Source organism: Fukomys damarensis, unplaced genomic scaffold, assembly GCF_012274545.1.
Source record: "Fukomys damarensis isolate Sample0158 unplaced genomic scaffold, DMR_v1.0_HiC HiC_scaffold_35, whole genome shotgun sequence".
Taxonomy (NCBI): domain Eukaryota; kingdom Metazoa; phylum Chordata; class Mammalia; order Rodentia; family Bathyergidae; genus Fukomys; species Fukomys damarensis.
This window is the reverse complement of record NW_022900947.1, coordinates 31,215,280-31,227,791: the sequence shown is the minus strand read 5'-3', so window position 1 is coordinate 31,227,791 and position 12,512 is coordinate 31,215,280. Positions and strand designations below refer to the sequence as shown.

Genomic DNA, 12,512 nt, shown 5'->3' with positions numbered 1-12,512 from the left:
GAGACTTGCAGTTGCCTTTAAGCCTCCCATTCTCCTCTAGTGCTGCTCTCTTCTTTGGCTGTAAGTGAAGTACGTTCCACAGCCTCTCTTCCAGAAATACAAGATGCGCAACAGGAGCACAGTGTCCTCCTCTGAAATCATCCCAGGTGCTGGATGACGGCAAGCAGTGCGTATCTAGTCCATAGAGATCCTCGATTAGGTGGAGTTTGGATTTGACGATTTTTAATTAATCCTATGACATCCTTGCAAATGTTTTCTATTTGCAGTCGTGGGATATGTGATCACATGATTAGCTCTACATTTAAGTGGACACAGAGAGCTGACTCTGAAATGTGTAGATCGTCAGTCCTCATGTTCATGCGCGGGCTGGATTGCTCCTGGGGTTTTGTTTGACTCGTGTTCTGTTGTCGCTGTACACTTTGCTAAGCTACCGTCAGCTTCCACCGTCACTTTTCCCTGTGTGGGCTCAGTCACTGTCGAGTGGAGATGTGTGGTGCTGAATGATCGTGTGGCTTTGTATGATACGCCCGCCCTTCCCGCCATCATTCTGAGTACAGCGCTCTCTACAAAAATGAACACTCTCTAAATACAGAACCTACTATCAATCAGCAAGTACCAACTAGCTTATTAAGGGGGAAATCACAACACATTTATTTGAAAAATATCTCTTGTCTTTGAAATATCAAAATTTGAGGATCCAGGAGCAACCAAGAAGAGACCTAGACTCTGTGCTCTCTTCGAGTTGACCTTTCAGTTATAGAGGAAAGACCTAGGGAAGATAATGACAGACACCATATGTCTTATGGAAGGAAGATGTTTACATCAGCAGGAGATGTGGCCTGGCTGGTGCCACTCTGAGAGGTTGTCACTACACTGAGTTTTGGGTTGTACTGGTATCTTTCGGTTTTCGATCTGCCATCTCCTTTTAAACACTAGTCACACCTCTTGGGTGCTTAGCGGAATAGTCCAAAACTCATTGGTAAAAATTCTTTTGTATTCCTCTGGTGAAAACCAGGACCAAGAGCTACTTGTTTTTCTGGTGAGGACTCAGCCTTGTGCTTTCTAGCCACAGCCAAAACTTCACGGCCTTTGGCTCCCGTTGCCTCCCACAGAAAGTTCGAAATTTGGACAACTCACAGTCTGGCTCTGTTGTCCTCTTGAGCCTACTCTTCTGTCCCTAACTCATCTGCTGGATGATCCCAGAATGTTTTGCTAAACCCTCTCTGGTGACAGCATCCTGGTGTCCTCGCTCCTGTCCCTCCTTCACCCACCATTGCTGATTGTGAACTCCAAAGACTGTGCAGTAGTCACCAGTGAATCCCCAAACAGCCAGCACAGCCTCCCATGTGGCAGGTGCTCAGTTAGTGTTTGAGTGAATACACGTGCAAATATTGTTTTGTCTTCTTTTCCAGCAGATCACTGCCTTTGGCCTCAGAGGCAAAGAGATAGACTTTAGTACCATGAATTGCGTCTGTTCAAAGACCAGGTTTTTTTCGGTAACTGCATACTTAGAAACAAAAATGTGAGTTACTGAAGAAATAGTAGTGACACTGGAAAACGGCTCAAGTCTTACTGACCAGATTGTCAGTGGTCCTCGCATGCTGGTGAGGCTAGAAGGATCTGAATTTAAACAAGACACTTTGATGGCTTGGCAGGTCCTTAGCCTAATTTCTGATGTGGTGCTTGTGGCTGGTCAGTTTGCAGGTGATAACAAATCAGTTAGACCACAGAACCTGCTGGGGCTTCATGATGGTGGTTATTTCCTTTGAAACGCCGAATTAATTGATAGTGTTCCTATCAAAGTTGGATGAGTGATGTGGTACGAGACACCTTAGACCTTAGCTCTCTGTCACATATTCCTCAGGTTTGACAGCCTTAACAGTAAGTCACATTAAAACATCAAACCTGTGTTGGTAAAATGACTTCTACTGCTTGTGTATATAATCTCAGTTCATGGTTCCTAGGAAGATTTAATTTATAATCCTCCCTTTCCTCCCCCAGGGCCTTTGCACTGAGCTGTGTCCCTAGTCCTATCTTTATTTTTTTTATTTTGTGACAGGGTTTCTCCAAACTGCCAAATTGCCTCGGCTGGGATCAAACTTTCGATCTTCCTGCCTCAGCCTCTCAGAGTGCTGGAATCACAGAACTTTGCCATCATGCCCAGATTGATTAATAGTTCTTGACAGAGACCAGTTTCACCACCCCATCCCCACTGTGGTTGTCACAGCATTTTAGGGGTTGTGGTGATTATGCATCTAGTGAGTGGAAGCCAGATGTGTTAAAGAATCTCCCACAATGCACAGCAGAGCCCAGTGAGCTGCAGGATGTCTGGTTAAATGGCACCTCAGGTCCCTCTGCAGCTCAAATCCTGGGACTTTATGAAACTGGATAATGTATGTTACAGACTTTGATAAAGTCACGTTTACCATTACAAGTCTGAATCCTTGCTGCTGCTTCTCCCTTCCTGACGTCCATCTGCTGCAAGCCTTTCTGTTCCTCAGCAGGTCTCTCCTTAGGTCAAGGAGCCGAGATAGGAGGGCAACCAGAAGTCACAGCTTCGGAGCACGTTAGCCTAAGAGGCAGATGTGTGCCAAAGTTGCACATTTCAGTTTTTCCCCCAGCGATACTCTATCAACCTATTGGGAGACAGTCTAAGAGTGTAAAGCTTCTCTAAAGGGAATAAGGTAACAGATTCCTAGCGGGTATTGGTGTGCTGCCAAACACCCGCAAACTTCCCAGCCTGCCCCTCTCTGGCAGGTGGCTTCTCCCTTCCTGTGCTATACAGCCAGGATTCCTGGGAACCTGCAGCAAAATGCATTTCCGGGCTGTGTTGATAGAAATGCCTGGGAACACACAGCCTGTTTATCAAACACAGGCATCCATTGAGTGAGGTGCTGTACCATAACACAGTCAGTGTGAGTATCAACACAGTGAAGACCCATGCTGGGAGCCGGCACAATGGCCAGTCTCCTTCAAATACAGGAGAGTCCTGAAAGATATGGAGGGATCCCAACAGCTGTGCCTTTCAAGTAGCATAAGGCCAAGAGAGAAAAGGGGCCTGCGTGTCACTGCCGGCCCTCCATTTTGAGAGGAGCTCCCCTTCCATTTTCCAGTGGGAGTCACAGAAACGCCCGTGCCAGAGGCCTGCCTGGGAGTGGGCGGGCTCTCGCCCATGTTTGCTCTAGTGGGTGGTGGTGACTTGGCACTGTGGAAAGAGATTAATGCTGAGGAGGCCACAGCTTCGGAACTTCCTGCAGAAGCTGGTCTTTTTCTCTCTGACTTACCCTCTATGGGTAGGAATGTCTTTCTTCACAAAATATCTCTGAAATCATGAGGTAATTCTCAACTTTTACTGTAAATATGTCTCTGAAACTTGACATCTGCCCTATAAGTGATGATCTTTAAAATTATAGTGATAGAGCCAGGCATAGTGGCACACACACATATAATCCCAGCACTCAGGAGGCAGAGGGAGGAAGAGCAAGAGTGGGAGGCCAACTTGAACTGCGCAGTGAAACCTTGTCTCAAAAAGCAAAACTGAACAGTAATAGTGCTAGTGACTGGTGACCTTTTTAAACACACTGTATGCCAGATATTGCCAAATGTGTAATCCTAGAATGCACCCTCTGAAATCCATGCCTTTACTGGGTCCGCCTTAAAGTTGTGGAAATGGAAGAGATGTGGTTTACCTCATTGGATGGGACTAGTAAGTGGTATAGTCAGGGTTTGAACTCATATTTCTTTTACTCCAAAGATCTCTGCTCTTAACAAGTGTGGTATATATGTCATTATGTTTACAGTGTATGTGTTAGGTCATGTTGTAGAAGTGATTATTAGTAAAGATGATATTTTATAGTGTGACTAAGGAACATCAAAATAGAAATCTAACCACAAGCAGAGATGGTATTAGCTCTTGCATAAACACATTTAAAAATCTCCCTCTGAGTTAAATCCCAGCTAGGTGGGAGACACTCAATTTGTCAGCAAATAGAGCTCTCTCAAGAACTCTAAATTATATATTCACCCCAAATACACACACACACACACACACACACACACACCCCTAAATAATTCTAGAGTAAAACCATGCCTATTTTTGATCTTAGGTAAAGACTAGTCTGTAAACATTGGAACTATTTCCTAGTGCCCCCTAAAATGTCCAGGGTCAAAGTTAAAATCCTAATGAAAGATACTCTGAACCATGCTGAAAAGGGAATTCAATTCCTTAACCATTTCTGCTTTCACTTGGAATTTACCTTGAAATTTTGTTGTAACCCAACAAGTTCAAGCTCAGCCTAAAACAAAGAAAGCAAAAGTTGTAGTTACAAGTTCAGAATAACAAGAGTTTGATGGGCAAATGCGTTTTCTGTGCTGGGTTTTCATGCCATGCAGAGTAACTGGTTCCTGACACACTGCCCTGTTTCTGGCATGCCCGCGGCTGCCCTGAAGAGTAACGTGTCCACCGCGTCTGTTGGAAGGTCCCACGGAGGGGCATTTGGCACCCACAGGGAAGACCAGCCCTTTTGTAGCCAGGGTGACAAGTCTCTTCAGGTTCTCTCTGGAACAGCCTCTGCAAAGTATTGTAGCCACGGGTTAGGTGAGGAACAGGCTTCAGCCGCATCACCGGTGGGGAATGACACTGCAGACAGCTTACCTGCCGTGAATGGAATCCGGAGACTCCAAGACGCCAGTCTCCACCAGAACTCACGGGCTTCTCTTCTCACGCTGACTGGTTTAAAGCCAGCTGCAGGAACCCCTTGCCTGTTTTTCTGTAAGCACAAGAATCCCACACAGGAGCCAGATTCTTGCCTCGAGTTCAATGTCTTTGTTGTTTTCTGTTTTGTCTTTTGAGGTTCATATTTCTTAAACTAACACTCCTTGATCACACAGTGCAATATTCTGGGCTAGGAGTCCTCACTGCAGCCCTGTGGGGACAGTCATTTGGGACCACTCTGCTGTGGACTCTGGGCCACACTGTCAGCCTCTAGGACACCAGCCCTCAGGCACATTAACTGAGGATTTACATAACCTCTGTGTGCCTCAGTTTCCTTATCTGCAAGACAGCAACCTAATGACACCCATGTTGACATGGTGAGGATTGGGATGAGTTAATACATGTGAAGAGCATATGCTTTACCTGCCACATAACAGACATTCAAGAAACATTAGCTGGTATCGCCATTTTCAAGATGAGAATACTGAGACTTAAAAGAGCTTAAGTGTTTTTTCCCCCAAGGGTCAGAGCTAGAAAGTGGTGTGGAACCTAATCAGCCTGTCTAATTCAGCTAAATACTATCTCATGCTCAGTGGTCAAAACTGGAAAACTCTATGCTATTTATCCAGATATTTTGTTTTACTTACAGACAAGGTTCAACTTTTGAAGTCTGTTTATTGTTGAGCCCACACTCCTCCCCCAAGCACCAATGTCATCATCTATCAGCATAGAATATTTCTCAGCATCTGCCCCTGCCGCACGTGTACACACTCTCAGCTTTCTAGAGAGGGTATTCTAAGCTAGCTTTGAAAGGCAAAAATTCTGACAATGGCCTTTATTAGAAACAAAATGCTAACTGTTGAGATCTTTTGAAGTAGTCTCTGGTCAGTGAGCACAAGTACAAAAGTGCTTTAACTTTCAACTCGTGAGTATTTGAAGCATAACACAGTAAACTGGGGGTAAACTTCACAAGGACAAGGTCCACAGTAGCTAGCACAGTCCCCAGCACATAGGGCTGGCTCGGTCAGTGTTCGCTGGATGAAGGAACACACGAAAACAAGTCCTGGTGTCTCTCAAAGTCTAAGAAATTGTCACTGACATAGAGCAGTCCAGAGCCGAGCCCACACCACTCATACTTCTCCCAGGTTTCGTAAATGCGAGCCCTGAAGTTAAATGAAGAACAGCTAGGACTGGGGTGAGGGGTGCAGGGGGTGTCTCTGACCATGTTAGAATTTAAAACTGGGCCATTGCTGAGCCTCAGCAGCAGAGGGAAAGTGACAGTTACACTTAGCAAATGGAATTACGCTACTTGGCATCAGCGTATACCAGGGTGGATGGGGCCACAGTAAAGAGCAGTTTGGGCTCTGTGGGCTGTGCTGTCCCTGCCTCAGTGTTCACCTCTGCTCTTGTGCTATGAGGCAGCCTTGATAGTCTTTTTTTTATATAAGGATGTGGTTTAATAAAATAAAGTTTTATTCCAAACATGTGACAGAGCATATTTGACCCGTGGCTGTAGTTGGCCAGCCCTGGTCTAACGCTGATTCACCTCAGACAGAAGGGTCGCATTAGCTTTTTCGAAGGAATTACATAAATCACTTATCTTTTTGAAGAAAAAAACCATGAATTTCTCAAATAAATGGAGTTCACGGTGACATTTCCATCCAGGCGTATATTATTCATTGATCCCATACACCCCCTCTCTCCCCTCTGCCTACACCCCTTCCCAGTCCCTAGGCATCCCTCTTCTACCCTCTAGTCATCTTTTTTCTTTTCTTTTCTGGTACCAAGGATCAAACTCAGGACCTTGTGCTTGCGAGGCAGGTGGCAGAGCCACTGAGCTAAATCCCTGGCTCTAAGTCATCTTTTTTTTCAAGTTTCTGTTAAGAAAACATGTAATACTTGTGTTTCTGAATCGGACTTATTTTGCCCCTCATTTATCTTTTACTGTAGCTAAGGTTTTGGCTTTGAATTCATTGAGTAGGGCACCATATAATTTATTTAGCTGGGACATACTAAACGTGATGGGAAGGCGAAGGAGTTTGTCGACTCTAAGATTTTCCTGCACCATGCTGACTCAATACACCACCTTTAAAGACCTCTAATGAAATCCTAATCTTACTGACTCTTGTTTTTGTCCTTTCTACATCTCTGAATCATTTTCTAGGATATTTGCTTGTGTGTGTGAAAGTATACATTTAAAAAAATACCACTTCAACCATTCTTTAGTGTATAACGCAGTGACGTGAAATGTATCTGCACTGCTGTGCAGCCATTGTCCATTTCCAGAGCTCTCTCATCATCTCTAAAACTCTGTACCCTGACATTAATTCCTCATTCTTCACTTCCCCCAGTTTTGTTCCTCTTTCTTTCTAGTTCCTACTTAGTAATTTGACTACTCTAAATGCTTTGTGTCTGGCTTATTTTTTCCAGTTTTACTTTTTTATTAGTATATGTTTTCAGTACATAATGATTACATTCCTCACGAGGTGTTGGGGCACGTACGTGACACATCTTAATGCTTTTTATGTCACCCTCTCCTACCCTCCCTCCCCATCTCTTGGTCCTCTTCTCATTTGCAAAGATCTATCTCCCAATTTCCTATTATCTGCTTTTTATGTTGCTCTTTAATTTACCTTTTGGCTTTCTCATATAAGAGAAACCATGCAATATTGAAGCTCAATGTGTCAGACTTATTTCACTTAATATTATAGTCTCAGGATGCATCCATTTTTCTATAAATGACTGAGGTTTATTCTTCTTTATGGCAGAGTAGTTCTCTATTGTGGTGTGTGAAGTTTGTAGACTGTAAGATTTTCTTACGTAAATACTACATTTTCTTTATCTGTTCATTTGTTGATGGCCATATAGGCCACTTCCAAGATTTAGGCTTATTTAATAAGCATAAATGCTTTAAAATTTTTTCCATGTTGCATCAGAATTTCATTCAAGGCTGGATAATATTTGATTGTATGCATAAGACATGTTTTGTTCATCCATTCATCTGCTGATGGGCATTTCAATCATGTCCACCTTTAAGCTCTGGTGAACGATGTTGCTGGGACACTGGTGTCCAGGTTTCTAAGTCCCCACTTCCAATTCTCTGGGGTGCACACACACAGACATGGAATTGCTGGATAGACATTTTCATTCCAAAAGTTACAAACTGGGAGATAACGAGGAATGGGAAAGAAGCAAGGCCAAAATCCAGGAAGGCAGACATGAAATGCCACAGTTCCACTGCAGCATCACCTGCAACCTGTGGACAGGAAAGGCTTTGGTGATTACACCCTATGGCGCTGCAGATGGTTGTAGTTCCCACAGCTCCTCTCTTGGTCCAGTTCTGCTCCTTCCTTGCAGTTTTCCTCAGATGATCCACTGAGGTCTCCACTGCACCTTTGTCTTCACACTCACAGCTTTACACACTGCCCTCTCAGGGGTGCCCTGCCTGGCCTCCCAGTCCTTCTAAAATCTGGATGGAAGCCGCTGTGACCCCACAACTCTTTCTATTTTGTACCTAAAACCAATGTCACATGGATGATACCAAGGTCTTCTGCCAGCTGGAACAGTAGCCAGGCTTCCCTCTCTTTTGACTGTAGGGGTTGAGTGCCTGGATTGCTGGTACTTTGAATCCAATTGCATGAACAAATTCTCTAGGCTGTAGCTGCCATTCTGGAACATGATGCAGCCCCTGCCATTCCAGAACATGAGACTTTTTTCTCAAAGCAATGTCACTCACTTTTGCAATTTTGAGGCTGCAAAGGGTGGAATCTTGCTGTTTCTTGTGACACCCTCAGGCCATCTTCTCTATTTTCCTGTTCCTTCTCAGGAATCAAGATCTCTTCTGCTCTATCTTTGCAGTTCATAGCTTTACTGAAGCTTCCTTTCCAGCCAAACTCACAATGTTTTATTTTTTTTATTTTTTTTATTTTTATTTTTTTTTTGGTACCGGGGATTGAACTTGGGTCTTTGTGCTTGCAAGGCAGGCCACCAAGCCACTGAGCTAAATCCCCGGCCCTCACAATGTTTTAAATCATTCTGCTGGGGTCTTTTTCTCTTGATTCTCAATATAGATCTGGCTAAAACAAACCCAACAGCAGCCATTCCATGGCCTCAACATTAGCCTGCCTTGAAATTTCTTCTGCCAGATTAGTCTGCCACCCTTAATCTTAGTCTCAGGCAAAATCTTTGGATATGAGGAAAATGCAGACAAACTTTCTACCAAACCATAACACACATCGTCTAGACTGCAACAGACAATGCAATCCTTCTTCCCAGAAGAAACCTCTCAAGGATGGTCTTTACCAACTTTTCCTTTGAGCTCTGACCTGAATCTTCCACACAGTACAGTCTATGGCATGCCAGTTCAACTTTTTCCATCAGCCAAACCTTTCCTAATTCTTCCCTTTCGCACAACCCAGTTCCAAAGGTTCCTAAATCCCATGGTCAGGTACAGTCACAGAATCGACCCCACTTCTGGTACCAAATTCTGTCCTAGTTACTTTTCTCTCCTTGCTGAGACAAAATACCTAACACCCAAAGTTAAAGAAAGCAAGATTTATTTTGCTCACAGTTTGTAGAAGTCTCAGTCCATAATTGGTTGGCTCCAAGACAGGATGGCATATAGCAGAGGGGAAACAGTAACAATAATGAACTACATGAAGTTCTCTTCCTTTGGACATCAGTTAATGTTTTCTGTAGTATAACAGATAAAATCTTGACTTGCCTCAAACATGTTTATATGTGTTTTGGCATTTTCTTCCCAGGTCACAGATTCTAAATATATGTGTTTTTGTATAGTCTTCTTAAAAACACATGGTCATCTTCCATTTGAAAGAAAGGCAGGGCTTTCATGCTCAGATCTGACAATGAAATTTGTTTCAGTGTAAAACTATAGGAACTAATATTTCATTTCCAAATATATACTAGAAAAAAAGCTTCATAAAAATGAGAGCTGTTGTGAAATTAGTTTTAAGCACTTGATGAAGAAAGAAAACAATATAATAGAAGCCACATCCAATAGATGTTTTTAATTTTTAAAAACTGAGAAAGTTTGTTTTAAAAATTACTCTAAATTGAAAGAATTGGTCTGAAGTTTTATAGAATTTCAAATGAAAGATAAAAATGCAGCTCTTTAAAAATAAAGCATCTCTTAAGCATTTACAAATTCTACGTATAATTCAAAGCACTTTAAGCCTAGTAATTCACTTGTTCTGCTGACCTTAATGAGGCTAATCCTATCATTAGTATTAGTACCCCATCTTTGGTTTTTTGAGACCAAATCTTGCTCACTATGTAGTTCAGCCTGGCCTTATACTATGTAGTATGAGCTGGCCTCAAACTCAGCAATCCTCCTGCTCCACCTCCCGAGTGCTGGGATTACAGGCATGAGCCACCATGCCCAGAAGCATAGTCATTTTTAGTAAGAAAACTGAGGCACAGAGCAGCTAAGTGTCCTTGTCCCAGGTCAACTAGGAAGTGGCAGAGCTGGGACACTCACACAGCCATATAGCCTGGCTCCAAAGTCCATAGGCTTGCTTAGTAAGCTACACTGTCTTTTGACATCACCACAAATGAAACCAGACAACTGTTTTGGCCAAGAGGCAAATAAATCAGATTTTTGTGCTGTTACATACAGTTTGAGATTTTGTTTTATTTCTTCAATGACTAAACTCACCTTAATTAGTCTTGGGATTTCTGCTTAATAGTTTCATAATTCTTATGGTACTGAATTTTTAAAAATGAATAATACTTCTGGTTCTAGTTAAATGATGAAGTCTTATGCTGTCATTACACTTGATGTTTTATTTTTTGTTTTGTTTTTAAGACAGGGTTGCACTATGTATTCCAGACAGCCTTGAACTCACTATCCTATTGCCTCAAAAAATAATATTTTTATAAAGAGTAAAAACATAGAGGAATGCTTCTAAAATGTAAAGTAGCAGAAAGTAGACCTGTAAGAAGCCATGCTCTACACCAGACCACATCTTACCCCCACCCCCTCCAAAAAACAAAATCCTTAAAAAAATGGGAAAGTTTAATTGTAGCATTGTTTTCTAGTTTGTTTCTTAATTTTGTATAAAATGTAATTGTTAAAAAGTGAAATAGGCTTGTTTTTTCCTCTGTACTGGGGGTTGAACCCAATGCTTTTGCCCTGAGCTATATCCCCTAGTCCTATTTTTATTTTTTATTTTGAGACAGGATCTCAAAAATTACACAAGCTTGTGACCCTCCTGCCTCAGCCTTCCAGAGTTCTGGGATTACAGTCCTGTACCACCATGCCCAGCTGGACTTTACTTTTTAAAAGACCAATTGGAGCCTTTAATACAAAGCCATAGTAATTTAGCTCTTGGTGATAATCTTTATTTGTGTGTGTTTGTTTTTTTTGTTTTGTTTTGTTTTGTTTTGTTTTTTGCAGTACTAGGGATGGAACCACACACTCTAGGCAAGCACTCTACCACTGAGCCACTTGACCCTCTTGCTGATAACCTTAGGGTATAATTTAGAATCATTTCCATGGAGCTCTGTATTATCAAAAGAAAGCACAGTTCAGAGAAAAACTATCATTTGCAGCTACTTAGTTTTCTCTGAAATAAAATTGAAATTCAGGTTCTTTGCCACATTCACTCCATTTGAAATCTCAATAGTTACACTTGGCTGGCGACAGCTTTTCCATCATCACAGAAAATTCTATTGCCCTCACTGTTGTGAAGTAAGAATACAGGATCTGGAGCCAGAAGACTGAGAATCAGGTCCTCCTACAAGCTGGCCCTGGCTGTGTAAAATGGGCGAAGTGCTTAAACTCACTAAGTGTACTTCCCCATGGGCAAATTTAAACCAATGTCCTTTCACAGGCGGAGGTTAAGAAGATGAGCTAAGAGCCTGCAGGTGGCAGGTGACAGTTCTTTAATATAGGGCACTTCACCAGAGAGACATTGCTTCACAACAAGTCCCCTGGCTTGAAGTTAATCTAGCTCTCTGAGTACTGACTGGTTCCAAACCCAAGATGGGTTCACACCAAGAATGTGTCTATCAATGGACCTTTGTTTCTTCCTTGTTCACAGCAGCAGTCCACAGCGCTGCATGTGACTTAGGTAACACACCTCCTCCAACTTTTGTTTAATAATTACACTGTTCTATTTCCCTTCCTACAATGAAAAATAATGCACCTTAAAAAAAAAAAAGAGAGAGAGAGAACGGCTGTATGTATCAAAGAGATAAATCAGGCTCCTAAAATGCCACAGTTCAAAGAAATCAATCTGAGTCTATGCAGCAAGAGTCAGCCTAAGTTATCATTTGCTGTAGGAATCAAAGGTTTTCACCAACAAGGACAGCAGTGTCTCTAAACCTCATAGCTGTTGGAAGACCGAGGAAACAGAAGTCCTTGCTCATTCTGGTTTTGATTTGGTCTTGCCCCCACCCCACACCTCCCTCTTGCACAACCTATTTTAGCTGCTGTATTTAGAGGATGGCCTCCATCTTCCATTTAATGACATCACGCCTATTTACAAGCACGTGTCTCTCGCATGTTCGAAGAGAAACCGAGGAGCGAGCTGGGGTTGCGGTTGGCCCTGCTCCGGCTCACGCACGCTCTGCTCTTTCTCCGCAGGTGTCCTCCAGCCGTGGATGCCTTTGACATTATGACCGCAGAGGATTCCACCGCAGCCATGAGCAGCGACCCGGCCACCCCGTCCTCGGCCAAGGTGCCCGAGGGCGTGGCGGGCGCTCCCAACGAGGCAGCCCTGGTGGCTCTGATGGAGCGCACGGGCTACAGCATGGTGCAGGAGAACGGGCAGCGCAA

General features: G+C 43.1%; 1 protein-coding gene across 1 annotated transcript in view; it reads left to right on the top strand.

Moving 5' to 3' along the window:
• Rbm47 (RNA binding motif protein 47) overlaps positions 1–12,512 on the top strand; it is a 42,549-nt gene that overhangs the window by 19,283 nt on the left and 10,754 nt on the right. The window contains 1 exon segment of the mRNA XM_033758883.1: positions 12,321–12,509. Within this exon segment, the coding sequence (XP_033614774.1) occupies positions 12,352–12,509 (158 nt within the window). The 5' untranslated portion in view covers positions 12,321–12,351.